At 33.3% G+C, this 18,203-nt stretch overlaps 2 protein-coding genes, 1 long non-coding RNA gene and 2 pseudogenes across 6 annotated transcripts in view; 4 read left to right on the top strand and 1 right to left on the bottom strand.

The window, feature by feature from the left end:
- Positions 1–1,893: 1,893 nt before the first annotated feature.
- LOC146926404 (GDSL esterase/lipase CPRD49-like) lies at positions 1,894–5,561 on the top strand. The gene is made up of 6 exons (XM_085758766.1): positions 1,894–2,020; positions 2,722–2,799; positions 3,557–3,697; positions 3,779–3,855; positions 4,636–4,785; positions 5,053–5,561. Exons 1-4 carry the CDS (start codon positions 1,910–1,912, stop codon positions 3,845–3,847), a joined length of 399 nt encoding a protein of 132 aa, XP_085614892.1. The 5' UTR covers positions 1,894–1,909; the 3' UTR covers positions 3,848–3,855; positions 4,636–4,785; positions 5,053–5,561.
- Positions 4,715–5,344, top strand: LOC146926405 (GDSL esterase/lipase WDL1 pseudogene; annotated as a pseudogene).
- Positions 5,562–7,034: 1,473 nt separating the features above from the next.
- LOC146926403 (uncharacterized) lies at positions 7,035–8,488 on the top strand (annotated as a pseudogene).
- Positions 8,489–8,769: 281 nt separating this feature from the next.
- Positions 8,770–11,300, top strand: LOC146926402 (GDSL esterase/lipase WDL1-like). The gene is made up of 6 exons (XM_085706901.1): positions 8,770–8,775; positions 8,992–9,069; positions 9,679–9,810; positions 9,893–9,969; positions 10,423–10,572; positions 10,815–11,300. Exons 1-6 carry the CDS (start codon positions 8,770–8,772, stop codon positions 11,104–11,106), a joined length of 735 nt encoding a protein of 244 aa, XP_085563027.1. The 3' UTR covers positions 11,107–11,300.
- Positions 11,301–11,424: 124 nt separating this feature from the next.
- The window catches only part of LOC146926396 (uncharacterized), an 88,207-nt gene continuing 81,428 nt past the window's right edge, over positions 11,425–18,203 (bottom strand). For 3 of the 4 annotated variants that reach the window (XR_015034121.1, XR_015034122.1, XR_015034123.1), the window contains 2 exons: positions 13,279–13,433; positions 11,425–11,806 (listed from right to left, as the gene is read on the bottom strand). This is a non-coding gene — a long non-coding RNA (uncharacterized LOC146926396). Of the gene's footprint in view, positions 11,807–13,278; positions 13,434–13,724; positions 13,825–18,203 lie in introns of those variants that run through there. The other variant, XR_015034120.1, reaches the window with a different exon arrangement.

The following is an 18,203-nucleotide window of genomic DNA, read 5'->3' as shown; positions in this document are numbered from 1 at the left end:
AAAAAGGATAACTATGTTGTTATTTTATAACATAAAAGACTAAATCGTGACAAAAAAAGATAAAGGACGAAAGTGTTACCTAAAATTAAGTTAAGGAACTAATTGTGTAATTTTGCCAAAAAATAAAAAATGTAGTTTGGAAGGCCCAACTCGATTAATAATATTGATATTGTTAGATTGTATATCTTCATTTAGATATTAACCCAAAAATTTACAATTGTATGTTTAAACTTTAAGAGATTCTTGCCACTTCATATATCAAAAGAAAAAAAAAATTGTATCAAAAGAAAGGTTGAGCTAAATACGATGCGGTAGCATTTCTTTAATTTAAAATTGACATCTCTTCAAGCTTTTCTTTTCTTTCCCCTATAAAAAGAAAAACTTTTCTTTCCATTTTTATTTTTGGTTCTATCTCTTCTTTTTCTTTTTATCCCTCCACTTGAGGATTTGGACATATCATAGTTTAACGTGTTTTTTTTTCTTTCTTTTAAAAAAAGTCTTAGAAAACATGAAATATTGTGGTAGCAATTATCTTTCCAAGAAAACTTTTGCTTTCTACAGAGAAAGTCTTTCATTCGTACACACTCAAATCAATATTATTTGAGCACACTTATATGAAATCAACAAAATTTTGTTGTATAAATATCATTCATCAAATAATAAGTACCATTAAAATACAGGCCCGGCCCAGAGGGGGTGCAAACAGCTCAATAGAGCTGGGCCTCCCCCAGCCATGTGCCTAAAAAAATAAAAATTAACACCCACTAGTACTACTGCCCTCCAATTTTTTTTAATACCCCCATCCATTTTCTGTCCTCTTGTTTTAGCCTTTTAGGCCTATTAGAATTAGGTCCTCTTGTTTTTGGTGTTAGGTGGGGGTTCCTCATGTATACGGTAGTCATTTTCACCTTTGGGTGTACCGCATATATACGGCACCTTATATTTATCTTTTTAAAAAATATAAATAGAACATTGTTCTTTTAAAAAAAAAATACGTTTTGATTTTATCACTAAGCCGAGCCTCCGAATTCTTAGGGACGGCCCTAATAAAATAGCCAACATAGTGTGACACCGACACAAGTAGTAAATACTTGAATTCCTTAACAATTTTGTTTAGAGTTCGATATTTGATTTACTCTTATGGAAAAATATTTGCTGGTAGAGATCAACAATTTAAATAGATCTCGCTAATCTCAAATGGATTAATCTTCATGGTACACACAAATTATACTTTGATTTACAGAAAGAAAAGTCTCTGCATGATCATATTAAATTAGGTTTTTTTTTTTTTTTTTTTTTTTATGAATAAAAGTCTTTGCATGCAACTACAAAGACAAATACCTCAAACTGGGTTAAAGTGCAAATTACTGTATTTTCATGGCTTACAACAACCACTTTTTATTATAATTTAATTCTCGCTTTTTCTCTCATGATTGATGGTTGAGATTCCACATGAGAAAACTTGAGAGAATTTTCAATGGAGAGAATCCTAATCCGGATTCATACTAGGACCACTAAGTAAGATGGAAGCAATTATCTTGGGTAGGACTAGTAGTAAAGTGAGGGTATAGGGAAGAATTTTCGATATATAATCAATGACTTTTTAAAATATTCAGCCCAACTAATAACTATACCTTATTTAAGAGTATTTAAAGATGAAAGTGATATCCTCTAATATCTACACCATACACTTTACATCCATATTCTACTACTACACTTGGATTTGGAGCCAACCAACAAATGACATTGACATTGATGATAGAAAGAACAAAAGAAAACATTAAAAATCTAATAATGTATTGGTACCTGACCATAACAAGTGCATGCAAAGGAAGAAAAAAGTAAACACAAAATCCAAGTCTATAAATTAAGAACATTTGTGGAGTATAATTTAGTATTGGAAGGGAAAATGGTAGGACCAATAAGGCCTCAAATTGTGTTGTTTGGTTCTTCCATTGTTCAACTTAGTTATAGTGATGAAGGTTGGGGATCTATTCTTACAAACTTGTATTCTCGCAAGGTACTTAGTTATATATATTTTTTCATGTTGTTCTTGTTCATACTGTTAAATTATTCTTGATTAAAATTGTAAATAAAATTTGCTCTCTTTTGGTTTTGCATGTTGATATAACATATGAAATTAAGACCTGTAGTTTTTTTTTTCATGATTAACCAATTGTTAACAAGTTGTTTTTCTCAATAGAGAACTTGGTATTGTGAATTATGGACATAAAAAATTTGTTCTTAGATTTTGTTTATCTTCAAGAACAGTACTGCATGCAATGGAACAGTTCCTTTTGGATTAAAAAGAAAATAATATTTATGAATATATAAAAATATTCAATTAATAGAAGGCAGTGGTCACAGTGTTGAGAACATTTTAAGTAGGTGGTGTCCTCTAATATAACTGGACCATAAATTAGACAAAAAAATTGGAAATTTAATTGATGGAAATTTTTTAATATCTGAATCTTGATAAATATGGTACAATATTAGAGATGAGTGTATAGATAAAATTTGTATAAACAGAAAAAATGTTCTAGTGTTTATGCCAGTGTTGTCAATCGCGGATAGTGAAAGATAACAGTTTGTTCAAATTCCACTACGCTATAGTTTTGTTATATAAATAGTGTGTCTTGAAATAATAGTGATTTGTTCAAATTTCTCTATAGCATTTTTATGGCCAATGAGTTTAACTTTTCACACATTAACTTTACATAGGCAGATATAATTTTGAGAGGATACTGTGGTTGGAATTCAAGGCGTGCTGTTCAGGTTCTGGATACAATATTTCCCAAGGTATTGATCATTTGTGTTAATCATACATGCCTGTGTTGATTCAAAATTTTACCATTTTATTAAGCATGAATCTTTTTTCATCATGATTAATTTATGGTAATTAATCAAGGCTGGTAAATTGACTAGCTCATGCTATGGACTACCTTGAACAATATTGCATATATAAACTTAGAATTGATCATGTACGTATTATGAACATGCCTTTTTAAGAATTGAAGTAATTAAATGCATCATATTAAACTTGAAATCACAATTACAATACGTGTATGCATATGTTTGTTAAATGCATCATATTAAACTTGAAATCACAATTACATTACGTGTATGCATATGTTTGTATGTATGTGTCCAGTTGGATCATCCGAAGCCCTGTTACCTGCAACAAAATCTTAGCCGTTAACGGTTAAGAGATCAACACACGGTCGTTAATTAATTTGAGTGATATTGGACGGGATGGAGGGAGCTGGAGAGTTTCCAAGTCTTATATATCGCTTATTTATATGTGTGTGTAGTGATCATCTATAGCCGTTGAGTGGTGCATTGGCTTTTAGTACCGTTGGATATAAAGATAGAAATTTTTATCTGTTTAAAATCCAACAGTTTTACAAACTGCCGCACCATGCACAAGCCGAAGAGGATCCGAATCCCTCCCTAATTTTACCGTAATAATTTAGATTCATTTTGTACAATATGATTACTTTGATTATTCCTCATACTTAAAGGAATCAACCATTTTGCTTTGTGATCTTAAAATCAGAATGCTGTTGAGCAACCATCATTGGTTATTGTGTACTTTGGGGGCAATGACTCTATTCATCCACATCCGTCTGGACTTGGTCCTCATGTACCCCTTGAAGAATACAGAGAAAATATGAAGAAGATTATTATCCATCTTAAGGTTGAATTCCACACTATCACTGTTTTTTTTTATTTGTCATGTTTATACTAACAATGTTTGACTAATTCTAATGGTTTGCAGAGCCTGTCGAAGAAGACTCGCATAATATTGCTCAGTTCTCCTCCAGTCAACGAGGCGCAAATTCATTAAACTTTCAGGTTCTGATTGCAACGACTTTTGGTTCACTCATATTTTATAGTTGTGATGCCTTCTATTTATGCTATGTGATTGAATAACGATGCATACCTTAACTAGGTACCATTTAACAAACAGGTTAGAACAAAACAAAAGAGAATATGAGTTTTGGCATATAATAAAAGTATAACAGAATAGGACATAAGGTAAAAAAATGGTACATTTTGGTTTCACAAAAAAACGATGGAGTCGAAGAGAACAAAACAAAACAGACTCTCCCATTTTGTTGTCCGCTGTCAAACACTATCTTAGGTTCATTGCTGATAACCTACGTAGCATCAACACTTTAGATCAAAGGTGCACCAGATACCGATGTCGACACATAAAGTTACATTCTACCATTTTCATTTTCTGAAATTATTAGTGGTTTCTACGTGAGTATCATGTCCAATGCATGTGTTAGTGCCCATTGCTTATAACCTTTATGTTGTATCTTCCCCCACAAATGGCACATTTATTTCATATAGTTCAAGATTGTTTATAAATGAAAACTTTACCATGACCAAAAGTTACATGAGATATATTGGTCTTCAGAGGCTTTTAAATTGTCGTCCATAACCGTGATTGTGTCTGCAAAATCAAGGTTTTCGCCTCTGGGGCTTTTGGGCGTCGTGTGATCTTATATGTAAACTAACATGATCTGAATCAATCTTGACCAATTTTGATTTTCTTTTTACATGATACTATTCAATGTACATTTCAATCATACAACTCTAATGAATAAATTATTGGACTTAAAGCAGTAATATATTGGGACCACTAAAGAGGACAAATGAATCCTGTAGACTTTATTCAGAAGCATGTTTGGAGTTGTGCCATGAGATGAATGTCAAGGTCATTGACCTCTGGTCTGCACTTCAGCAAAGGGATGATTGGTCCGATGTTTGCTTCACGTAAGTATTGTTTATGACAATTGCTATTACATACAAGTCTTCAAATAGGTGCACGTCCGAAATTGCAGCTGCAATATCAAGTTCTTATGTTTTTACAGCCGTATTTTTTGGATCAGCAATTAAGTTGGATCAGCATTATTTGACCGCATTTTTTGATCACATTTTTCTACAGCGTTAAGGGTCGCGATGTGACCACAGTTGTGTTTTAGAACTTTGGTCACATGTGTCTTATTAAAAGGCTCAAACTTGTTTTGATACATTTTATAGGGATGGAATTCATTTGTCACATGAGGGTAGCAAGATAGTGGTGAAAGAGATATTGAAGGTCCTCAAAGACGCCGACTGGAACCCATGTCTACACTGGAAATCAATGCCAAATGAATTTGCTGAAGATTCGCCATATGATCCAGTTGCTATAGATGAAAAGACTACTGTAAATGTCTCCAACTGGAACTTCCAGAAACATTTTGAATGGGAAAAAGCTTTGTGCATTTCCAAACCATCGAATGGTCATCACCAATTTGAAGAATCAGCTATCACAAACCAGCAAGGTCTATAACTGAGTTCAAGAAAAATATTTGAATTACCTTTGGAAAGTTATATCAGGTTTATGAGCACAAGTGTTGTGTTTTTTTGTTCTGTTTTTAACGAGTGCCCCTCCCCAGGGACACTCGTTAACATTTTCCTTTTATTTATTATCAAAATAATATGAAGATGATAAATAAAGTATTATGTATGCCTTTTAGTTTTCAAATTTCTAGATGCATTGATGCAAATCTTTCAAGAACTTATAATCAACTTTCATATATATATATATATATATATATATATATATATATATTACAAAAACATTAAAAGCGATGAGAAGTTACTTTACGAGAGCGAGAGAAGGAACCAATAAATTGGAACTAGTCGAATTGTAACGTACTATGCTAAGAGCACCCGCAATGGTAAAAGAGTTCTTAAATGGATCACGCGTGGAATCAACATATACATTTCATTTATATATACTTTTTTTTAATGAAAGGGCCTAATAAATACTCGAACATTCCAATGCGACATCTCTAAAAAACATCTATTCTCTTGTAGCTCTTCCAATGTGGAAACACTCTGGTGCCATGTATGATGTATCCCATTGTACCTTGTACTCCTCATAGGATGTTTTTTCATTCTCTAATGCATATGTTGATCCCAAATTACCTAAACTTGCGTTATAATTTGTGTCAAGCATTATATTGCTAGCTTTAAGGTTGTACACATGCCATTTTATGGTGACAGTATTGCATATCTTCCAGCGAACAGACCCCCCCTCCAATGACTGGAGAGTCCAGTGGAAACCACTCGTTTCACTCTATAGTGCAGGACAAAATTATTAGAAAAACAATTGGACGGTGGAGATTTCCACTTCACCATGTCCAGTGAAAAGGACACGGGAGAGAATCCCAGTCCTATATTCCATTATATATTTTCAAATTATTAAATTTATAATACAAAGTTTAATTTATTTTCAATTTCATAAATACATATATTTTACATACAACCCCTTCAAATGCCAACCCCTATTCTAGCTTTTCTTTTAAAAAAAAAAAACCTATTCTAGCTTATAAGTGCTTGTACATATTCTCTCAAAAAAAAAAAAAGTACTAGTACATACTATTTTTGTATCAAACTACAATTATCTATAACTACATTTTTTTTTTGACAAATTATCTATAACTACATAAACTAACTAAATAATTAAGACAATTCTCATTTGGGTATTTTGTCAAACACTTTATGTACAAAGTATCAAACATATTCAAATTATCTTCATTTGATACCATTCAAAACCACATTGTACTTAAAACTCATTCAAATAACATTCACAACAGCTACATTCATTTATAAACTACATGCAATCATCAAAATGTCAATTCCTACATCAACCCTAATCACATGCAAACTACCATAATTAACAAAAACAATCTACACAAACTAACGTTATGATTACAAGTGATTAATACTACTTGTGTTTTTGTGGAGATGATTGAGTTGATTTTCGTCCAAAATCGATTCGAAGGAAGTGGAGAGAATTGGAGACGTTTTGGAATGTTTTTGAAACTGACATGTTTCTGTTTATGTATAAAAGACGCATTGACAGTTAACTGCCAATGGAACCGGCGACAGTTAACCACCGATGTAACTTCGGTAGTTAACTACCGATGGTATAAACCGGCGGCAGTTAATCGAGAGGGTATTTGCGTATTTTACCGGTGCTTTTCCACCTTTCTTTAATGTATCAACAACAAATTTCATAAGATTTAAGAAAGTGGTAACCGTAATTATTCTTTCTTCCAACTTCCATTCTCTTCATGGTTCAAAAACAATGGCGGCAAAGGAAGCAGAGAAAATAGCAGCAACAGAGGAAAACCCTAAGAAACGAAAAAGAACAAAAATGGGAACAGAAACAGAAGCAACACATTCAAATTTACCAGAGGATTTATGGGAACACATCTTCAAATTCCTCAATGACGAGGACAACAACACCTTCAACCTTCTTCGTCTGATGGGAATCTAGGTTTTACCGATCGCCCTCGAAGAATAAAATCTCTCTACCACGTCTCAAAACAAGATCTTCCCATCATCAACAGTAGTTTCAGGTCTCTCTCCCTCGTTTCAAAACAGTTTCTCTCCATCACCAACCGTCTTCGATTCTTGCTCAAAATCTCCGAGGCAACAATCCCTTTCCTTAATCGTCTCTTTGAAAGGTTCCCTAATATTACATCACTCAATATAACTCTCTCTTCCAATGCATGGTCCCGAGAAGCCGACCTTGGCGAGTTTCTAGCCAAAATCTCCGCTTCCCCTTTAGACCTCAAATCAATCACTCTCTACCACGCCGTTAGGGTTCCTGAAAATGAGTTGCGAGCATTGTCCGAGAAGATGAAAAATTTAACATCTCTCACTTGTTATGAAATGAGATTTATCAACAAGAATGATCTCTTATTGATTGCTGATTGTTTCCTTTTACTCGAAGAACTCATCCTTACAGACACTGGTTGTCCCCATAATTGTGCCATAGATAGTGATGATCAATTCTTGGCGCTTCCCAAACTCCGCAGGATTGCTTTAGCTCGTAATATCGTCGGTGGGCACTCAATTAAGAATCTCTGCAAAAGCTGTGACCTTCTTCAAGAGGTCAAAGTGGTTGGTGGTTGTGTTGCACGATATGCGTTTGGTGGTCCTCGTCCTCCTCTACAATATCAATGAGCTTCAAGATGAACTTGCCTCACTAGTTATGAATGCAGGATTTCGATTAAAACCTGCTACAAAAACTAATTTGCACAACGGAAACCGATTTGCAGGGCTCACAACAGGTCTATTCAAGTCATATATTTTCTTGTAGAACAAATAGAGGTATTCAAGTAAGGATTCGGGTGCAACTGTTCGCATTAGGCATCAGCACAACATTGAATTAGATGACTTGATTTTTATATAGTGTTGGCAGAACTGGAAGGAAAATTTACTACTTCAGATGATCTAAGGATGTTATATTCTTACTTGATTTTAATATCAAACTTGTGTCTAGTAGACTTTCGTTTGTTACTCAATCTGCTTTTATGTGCTTAGAATGTTAATTAAGTAAGGATTAACTGTTAAACTCATCTTGTATAAACAATCCTGGCTATCTTTTAAATTAATGACATTTAGTTTTTATTCATTATGATATGTGAATTTCTTGATGGCACAATCATGAAACCAGCCTCCAATGATTCTATTTTTGGATTAAAAAGAAAATAATATTCTATGAATATAAATAATATTCTATGAATATATAAAAACATTCAATCAATAGAAAGCAGTGGTCACAGTGTTGAGAACATTTTAAGTTGGTGGTGGTCCTGTAATATAATTGAGCCGTATAAATTAGGCAAAGAATGGAGATTTCATTGATGGAATTTTTTTAATCTCTGAATCTAGATCAATATGGTATGATATTAAGAGATGAGTGTATAGATAAAATTTGTATAAACAGAAAAAATGTTCCAGTGTCTATGCTAGTGTTGTCTCTCGTGGACAGTGAAAATAACAGTTTGTTCAAATTTCACCACGCTATAGTTTTGTTATATAAATAGTGTGTCTTGAAATAATAGTGATTTGTTCAAATTTCTCTATAGCATTTTTATGGCCAATGAGTTTAACTTTTCACACATTAACATTACATAGGCAGATATAATTTTGAGAGGATACTGTGGTTGGAATTCAAGGCGTGTTGTTCAGGTTTTGGATACAATATTTCCCAAGGTATTGATCATTTGTGTTAATCATACATGCCTGTGTTGATTCAAAATTTTACCTTTTTTTTGGTCAAGTAGCCTATTGGCTAGAACTCACACAATTTAATTGTGGAGAAGTGGGGTGTCCAGGGTTCGAACCCGGCCCCTGCATATAATATGCAGTATCCCTACCAACTGAGCTAAGCTCACGGGGATCAAAATTTTACCTTTTTATTAAGCATGAATATTTTTGTTCTTTATTCATTATGATTAATTTATGGTTATTTGTGGATGTATTCAGGGCTGGTAAATTGACTAGCTCATGCTATGGACTACCTTGAACAATCTTGCACATATAAACTTAGAACTGATCATATATATATTACGAACATCCTGTTTTAAAAATTTAAGAAATGAAATGCATCATATTAAACTTGTTATCACAATTACAATATGTGTAAGCATATGTGTGTATGTATGTGACCAGTTGGATCATCCGAAGCCCCTATTGCCTTGAGGATCCAAATCCCTCCTACTTTTACCATAATATTTAGATTCATTTTGGTCGATGTGATTACTTTGATTATTCCTCATACCTAAAGGAATCAACCATTTTGCTTTGTGATCTTCAAAACAGAATGATGTTGAGCAACCATCATTGGTTATCGTGTATTTTGGTGGCAATGATTCTATTCATCCACATCCATCTGGCCTTGGACCCCTTGAAGAATACAGAGAAAATATGAAGAAGATTATTATCCATCTTAAGGTTGAATTCCACACTATCATTGTTTTTTATTTATTTGTCATGTTTATACTAACAATGTTTGACTAATCTTAATGGTTTCCAGAGCTTGTCGAAGAAGGCTCGCATAATATTGCTCAGTTCTCCTCCAGTCAACGAGGCGCAAATTCACGAAACTTTCAGGTTCTGATTGCAATGACTTTTTGTTCACTCATACTTTATAGTTGTGATGCCTTTTATATATGCTGTGTGATTGAATAATGAAGCATAACTTATATAGGTACCATTTAGCAGAAATGTTTGAACAATTGTGGTCTTGTATAATTACATGAGATATATATTGGTCTTCAGAGGCTTTTAAATTGCGGTCTATAACCGCAATTGTGGCCGCAACAGCACTAGTCCCCATTTTTCTACAATATCAATGACTGCAATGTCACTGCGACTGTACATCGAAACCTTTTCTTTAGAACAACTTATTGGACTGAGGTCTATAGTAATGTCAGGTGATCTTGTATTTAAGCTAACATGATCTGAATCAATTTTGAACAACTTTGATTTTCTTATTACATGATACTATTCAAGATACATTTCAATCATAAAACTCTAATGAATCAATTATTGTACTTAAAGCAGTAATATATTGGGACCACTAAAGAGGACAAATGAATCATGTAGACTTTATTCAGAAGCATGTTTGGACTTGTGCCATGAGATGAATGTCAAGGCCATTGACCTCTGGTCTGCACTTCAGCAAAGGGATGATTGCTCCGATGTCTGCTTCACGTAAGTATGGTTTATGATAATTGCCATTACATACAAGTCTTAAAAATAGGTGCACATCCGAAATTGCAGCTGCAATATCAAGTTCTTATGTTTTTACAGCCGTATAAGCATTATTTTACCGCATTTTTTAACCACATTTTTCTATAGTATTAAGGATCGCGATGCGACCACAGTTGTGATTTAGAACTATGATCACATGTGTCTTATTAAAAGGCTCAAACTTGTCTTGATACGTTTTATAGGGATGGAATTCATTTGTCACTTGAGGGTAGCAAGATAGTTGTGGAAGAGATATTGAAGGTCCTCGAAGACACGGACTGGAACCCAAGTCTACACTGGAAATCAATGCCAAATGAGTTTGCAGAAGATTCGCCATATGATCCAGTTGCTATAGATGAAAAGACTACTGTCAATGTCTCCAACTGGAACTTCCAGAAACATTTTGAATGGGAAAAAGCTTTGTGCATTTCCAAACCATCGAATGGTCATCACCAATTTGAAGAATCAGCTGGCACAAACCAGCAAGGTCTATAACTGAGTTCAAGAAAAGTATTTGAAATGATTTTGGGAAAAAGTTATATCAGGTTTATGAGCACAAGTGTTGTGTTTTTTTGTTCTGTTTTTAACGAGTGCCTCTGGGAGGGGCACTCGTTAACATTTTCCTTTTATTTATTATCAAAATAATATGAAGATCGTAAATAAAGTATTATGTATGCCTTTTAGTTTTCTAATTTCGAGATGCATTGATGCGATCTTTCAAGAACTTATAATCAACTTTCATCGTTTTTTTTTACAAAAACTTTAAAAGCGATGAGAAGTTACTTTACGAGAGCGAGAGAAGGAACCAAGAAATTGAAACTAGTCGAATTGTAACTACTATGCTAAAAGCATCCACAATGGTAAAAGAGTTCTTAAATGGATCACGGCGTAGAATCCACATATACACATCATTTAAATATACGTTTTTTTTTTAATGAAAGTGCCTAATAAATACTCGATCATTCCAATGCGTCATCTCTAAAAAACATCTGGTTATCTTGTAGCTCTTCCTATGTGGAAACATTATGGTGCCATGTATAATGTATCCCATTGTACCTTGTACCCCTCATGGGATGTTTTTTCATTCTTTACTGCATATGCTGATCCCAAATCACCTAAACTTGCGTTATAACTTGTGTCAAGCATTATATTGCTTGCTTTAAGGTTGTACACACGCCGTTTTTTGGTGACAGTACTGCATATATTTACAAATTATTAAATTTATGATACAAAGTTTAATTTATGTTCAATTTCATACATACATATATTTTACATACAACCCCTTCAAATGCCAACCCCTATTCTAGCTTTTCTTTTAAAAAAAAAAAACCTATTCTAGCTTATAAGTACTAGTACATACTATTTTTTTTTATCAAATCAGCCCCTCACTAAATTAAAAATTAAATTTATAAGTTGAAAAGAAAAAAAAAATTGAAAGTGATTTTTTTTAGGGGTAATAGTCACTTTGGGGCCTGAATGTGTAATGATTAGTCATTTTAGTCCTTCATTGTATCAAAATTTCAAAATAGTCCTTGATTGTGCATTATGTTAGTCAAAATAGTCTTTGACACTAAGATAACATTTCAATGCTCACAATAACTCTTTTCATATAGGGACTAAAATGACAATAAACATGTACTTATAAGGACTAATATGACAATAAGTAAGTATATTGAAGGACTAATCTGACAATATTAATTAAACATTTTAACATCAAGGACTATTTTGACTAACAAAATGCATAATCAGGGACTATTTTGAAGTTTTGATACATTGAAGGACTATTTTGACTACTCATTACAATTTCAAGGACCAAAGTGACTATTACCTTTTTTTTACGATAAGTTTAAAAGTGATGAGAAATTACCTTGTCTTTCATGACACCAAGAGAAAGATCCTAGAAAATATGATACTTCACATTTTGGATTATATTTTTGAAATAATGATAGGTTGACACCATTAATATGTACACCCTTTTGTACCACTCTGGAAAATGTCAGTTAACCAAATATATGGTCTGCGTGACCACATTTTTTCAGCTGCATGACCTTTTTCAGAATTTAGAAGCTGAGAAATGCGGTCACGCAACTAAAATGCGCGTGACCACTATTTTTCCACTTAGTTAACCAAATAAATTTAGAAAAATAGTGGTCACGCAACTAAAAAAATGTGGTCACACATACCATATATTTGGTTAACTTGAATTTTCTAAAGTGGTACAAGTGTACAAATTAAGGAAGTCAACCTATCATTGCTGATATTTTTGTTTCTAAATGTTGTCTATCATGCACAAGTAAAACGGACTTGTACTATGCACAAATGTTTTTTTCATCATTGAATTTATAAGTATACCTCATTTAATTTAATGGTGAAATTTATTAATTCAATGGTAGAAATTAACTAGCTTGGGCATGATGTAAAACTTGTTTCATTTGTGCACCATAGAGTTATCTTTATTTTTCTAGTAAAAAGTTTGAGTGTAAAATTATATCAAGTAATGAAAAGAAAGAGGTGGACACCACTAGTACAATTTGGTACTAAAAAGACAGGGAGAAAATTATATAAGCAACGAAGAGAATAAAAAATAATATTTAGCAAGCGAAAAAAAAAGAAAGTAAGAGCAAGTGAAGATCAAAATGAAAATATAGACATAATTGGTTTCATTACCTATTTACTGATTCCACCCATGCCCAAGGCAGCTCCACAGTTGTGTCGCGGAGCCTCGATGATCATAGCACACCTTGATCCGAGTTGTGTTCTCCACATCATCTTGAGGTTCTTCCATTGTTGAACGATATTGCTTGTCTCCTCTATGCCGTCTCCTACCGCAATAAGAGACAAATATGTTTATATGAGAAATCACGGTTTAAAAGATAATAACATTTCCAAGTATGTTTGGATATGATTTTAAAGAAGAAAGAAAACATAAAGAAGAAAATGGAATGTGGAGAAAACATAAAGAAGAAAGAAAACATTTCCAAATATTTTTATATGAGAAATCACGGTTTAAAAGATAATAACATTTTCAAGTATGTTTGGATATGCTTTTAAAGAAGAAAGAAAACATAAAGAAGAAAATGGAATGTGGAGAAAACATAAAGAAGAAAGAAAACCTCAACAAATGTGTTTAGTGTATGGGAGTGTCCAACGTAGAAAGAAAATATGGAACAAGAAGTTGGAGAGAAGGAAAAGAGAGTGGCAAGGTGATCTAAGTCATTGGCCTTAGGTTTTGGCTTTATATTATCACTCTCTTCTTTAGGGTTTCGTTCTTCAATAATTGATAAAATTGTGATAGACACGTGTTTATTCCTTAGTGCTGATTTTCATCATGGGCTAGTCCACTATCAAAATTGTGATTGGAACTTATTACTAATTTTGTGCAAGAGGTCTTCTCCATCGATTGCAGTAGATAAATTGAGGTTTGTCTATTTTTGTGTTAATGGTGTTGACACACATTGCATGCGATAATCATAGCCATACCCTACCATGATTTGTTTTTTTCCACTTCAAACACAATCATTAAATGCATGGCTGTCCATAAGCAAGTGCAAGAAGCTCTATTCAGCTAAACCTTCAATTTATGAGGACTTTTCAAATATTTGTAGGGGTAGGAGTAAAATTGATGAGGTGTAGGATACAATAGGCCCAAAGTAAACACTTATTATTTGATAACAAAAGATTAAAGGAAATTGTTCTTCTCACTTTTAAAATTGTTCATTCACTTAAAAATGTCCGGCGTGAGTTAACTCACGCTCGATTTTTTCAACGTGAGTTAACTCATGCTAAAAACAAAAGGGAGAAGAGTAATTTCCAAAAGTAAATTGACAAATTAAACCCAACCCAACACACGTGTATCCACCACCAACAACATAAAAAAAATCAAAACAAATTGAAATCAAAATAATGTTTATTGCAATTTTGTAATTGTTAAAATTTGCACAATATAATTTATTTTAGATCCACTTTTAATTACATTAGAGCATGATCTCCAATTTGATTAGGACGACCTTGATTAAATGTCTACCTTACAATCACATTAATATTTTATTGGGTCATGCAAACAAACATCTTTAAATTGAAAAAGTCAATCTTCAAAATTTTAGGTAGAAAAGTTAGTTTTCAAAATTTTAAGAAACTAAAAATGGAAACAAATGATAAATTATCGGTAGAAGAAGTCAATTTTTAAAATTTTAAGGTGTTGAATGTATCATTTTTAAGATAAAGTTTTTATTTTAAGCTTCTTACCTAGTGCCGTAAGTAAAGGCACTTGTTAGCATCTTCCTATGTTATTTATTGAATTCTAAATACCAATTTAATATGTTGTTTAGCATGAAACCTCATGAAGAGCTGAGTTGTTAAAATTCGATGTTTTGGAATTTATTTATTTATTTAAAAAAAAAGGTCAAAGAAAAATGATATTAATGCAATCTGTTAAAAGCACAAGATAGAAAAAAGTTTACAAAGTGTGCTACAATACATGCATTCTATCTTTGTCTTGCTACCATTCAATACTAAATCTCCACACTCTGAGTGAAAACAATAAACAATCAACAATAAAATGCCTCTTCATTAATTGAAAAATTTGTGTATTGCAAGTTGTAAGCTCACTCAAGTTCACGGGAACGGAGGTGCTCTATTCTCTTTATATAGTTGTAGATATAGTATTGTGTGTTGAAAACAAGGAAAACAGAGATGCTCATTGTTAAAACCAACATGGCAACATTTGCTTTCTTTGTATGTTTTGATAGTGTTGGAATCTTGCAATATGAGAAAAAGAGAGAACATAATTATTGATAATGAGAGGAACACGCTCGTCAAAGAGATGTTCAGCTTCTTAAATATAATATGATGACGAGGCTAATATCATTCATTGAGATTTGAGCACCGTAAGAATAATAGGTCTTGCCTTACCCTTCAATTATGCGTTGATGTTGAACTGGATTACCAGATACGTATATTGCACTCATGTTATCATAATAGACTAGAGTAGATGTTGTAACTGGGAAATGTAGTTTTAAGAGTAAGTATCTGATCCAACAAGATTCAAATACTACATTCGCAGACTAGGTTTTGCATTGGACCAAGATGGAGTGTGTTGTCTTTTGCAGACTAGGAAATTAAAGATATGTTAATTTTTTTTTTTTTTTGTAAGTTTGAATTAAAATTTGAATAATGCTAATATGCATGACATATTATTCGAATTAATCATCTCAAAAATAAGTTAACATGCACGACCAAAAACTTCAAAGTCGCATAACCCAAATGCAACATCACAAAATCGTGTATTCACCTATATCGCATATGGCAAACGTGACTTCACAAAAGTTCTTCAAAAATCACATACGGCACATGAGCATGACTTTGTTTGTTACATTACACTAAATTCATGACATTAGATACACCCAAAGTTGATTACATTATCATCTGCATTCATCTATGAACAACCACTCATAACTTCTTAAATTCCATGTCTTATAAAAATGAATTAATATGTCCATTCATAGTTCGAGATTAAGCATTGATCATCTTTGTTGGTGATTTAATAAATGCAAGTGGAATAAAGGAAAATAAATTGAGAGATGTAACAAGCAAAGAAACACTATTAGTTCATTCATCAGGTAAGTGGGTAAAGAGTTACAAAGGAAATTCGTAATCCTTCTTAATTTACACACGAACACCAAAGACACTTACAAACAATTATTCAGAACAACAACAACACACATTGGACGAACTGTTAAGATTTAATCCACAACTGCCATGTAGCAAGTTAGTTAGAATTTGTTACAAAATTTGTTAGTTAGTTAGTTGGATAGTTTGTGCTACAAGCAAGTGTTGTATTTGCCAATAAAAGGCTTTGTATTGTGTACCTTCAATTCTTAATGACATTCACAATTACAAGCAAACTCTCTCCATTCTCTTCTCTCTCAGTTTTACAAGTTTGTTTGTTAATTTCTCATCTTGCTTAAAACAACTTATTTGTAAAAGCACTTATGCTGCACATTTTGATCATAGTTTGATCTAACACGAACAAGACACAACCTTAAACAAGACACACAATCTCCCACCCACATACTACACACTACTTAAAATTTCTTTCACTTTACCGACCCATAGATAATATTGGGCATAGGATTTTCACATTTTTCGTCCCTTTCCATCAACCTATTATTTTCATCAATCAAGTCCATGATTTCACGGTAACCTTTTTTGGTCACCCTATCAGATACATTTAACGCTATGTACGAGCGTACTTCCTTCACTGCCTTCTTCAACTTCCTATCAAATTTAACTATGTTAAGTATGGTTACTTTGTGGTTCTTTCTTTCCACTGCACCAACCATGAGACGGTGAAGGTGAGCCGTCATCGGAACCCCCAACACTGCCTGCACTGCCGCTACCGCTATAAGTCATTCTTTTCTTTTCTGCATGCATTATATAACAAAATCGATTAATGAACGAACTTGTTTAAACAAATAAATAAACATTAGTGAAGAATAATAAGAACTAATTAAGAAGAAGCCATTTTACCAAACAAAATATTAAAGAAGAATTTGTATATTGCAAGTTGCAAGTTTAAGACGAGAATGAGGTGCTCTCTTGATCTCTTTATAAAGAGAACCTTAGCTTGTAGTAACTCTTCATTAATCATAAACACATGGCGTGTGTTGAAAATAGGGAAAACAGAGATGAGCATTGTTGAAACCAACATCTACTTTCTTTGTATCTTTTGATGAAAGAATGAAATCTTATTATAAAGAATGTGTTGTTTTGGCTTCAAATTTGTGGTTTTGAGAAACAGAGAAATCGTGACACGATTTCATCAACGTGTCACGATTTTGGCTATGCCGAAAGCATGTTTTGCTGGTGTATAATCGTGGCACGATTTTGGGAAAACGTGACACGATTTTCGGCTTGCTGGGCACGTTTTCAGGATAAGGTTGGTCGTACCTTGGGTCGTACGTATCAAACGTGTCACGATTTGGACAAACGTGACACGATTTTGACAGCTGAAGACTGCTATATAAGTGTTTCTTTGCAGATTTTGAAGGAGAGCTTGAAGAGAGAGAAACTTGGATTACAAAGGAGGTAACTTTAGGGTTGAGTGTCTTTGTAGTGAGGATCTCTTGGGTTGGGAAACATTGTAAACACCTTGGGTAGTGAGATTTCACCATTGGAAGGATCAAAAGCTTCCTTTTGTGTTCTCTCTTAGGATTCATTGTGAGTGTGGGTGACATGAAAATGGGTAGAAATTAGGTCTTGTTCTTTTGTGAGCTTTTAAGCTAATTTCTTGTAACCCATTTGTATCACTTTCATCTTAGTGGATTGGAGGGCTGCTCTCTCCCCCAGAGTAGGTCATATTGGACCGAACTGGGTTACCATCTTGGTGTGTTTGTTCCTTTCTTTCATTGCTTATCTTTATTGCTTTGATTATGCTTGTGGTGTTGCTCTACACTTAGATTTAGATCTGTTTTTTTGTTGTTGTTGCTTGGAGACACTTTATCCATTGATTACCACTTCCTTTGCTCCACACATCTTTGTTATTCATTGGTGTGATTTTGTCCGAATTCACAACAATTGGCGCCCACCGTGGG

This window comes from Medicago sativa, chromosome 4 (assembly GCF_051527215.1).
Source record: "Medicago sativa cultivar Bolivia chromosome 4, Bolivia_mono, whole genome shotgun sequence".
NCBI classification, from domain to species: domain Eukaryota; kingdom Viridiplantae; phylum Streptophyta; class Magnoliopsida; order Fabales; family Fabaceae; genus Medicago; species Medicago sativa.
This window is presented reverse-complemented; position numbering and strand designations above follow the sequence as displayed.

What these genes read in the sequence shown, in the direction of transcription:
- LOC146926404 (XM_085758766.1), top strand. Translation starts at nt 1,910, where the DNA reads ATGGTAGGACCAATAAGGCCTCAAATTGTGTTGTTTGGTTCTTCCATT. An exon ending in CAAACTTGTATTCTCGCAAG is followed by an intron (nt 2,021 to 2,721) that starts GTACTTAGTTAT and finishes AACTTTACATAG; the next exon opens with GCAGATATAATTTTGAGAGG. An exon ending in AGATTATTATCCATCTTAAG is followed by an intron (nt 3,698 to 3,778) that starts GTTGAATTCCAC and finishes AATGGTTTGCAG; the next exon opens with AGCCTGTCGAAGAAGACTCG.
- LOC146926402 (XM_085706901.1), top strand. An exon ending in TGGATACAATATTTCCCAAG is followed by an intron (nt 9,070 to 9,678) that starts GTATTGATCATT and finishes TCTTCAAAACAG; the next exon opens with AATGATGTTGAGCAACCATC. An exon ending in CAAATTCACGAAACTTTCAG is followed by an intron (nt 9,970 to 10,422) that starts GTTCTGATTGCA and finishes TACTTAAAGCAG; the next exon opens with TAATATATTGGGACCACTAA.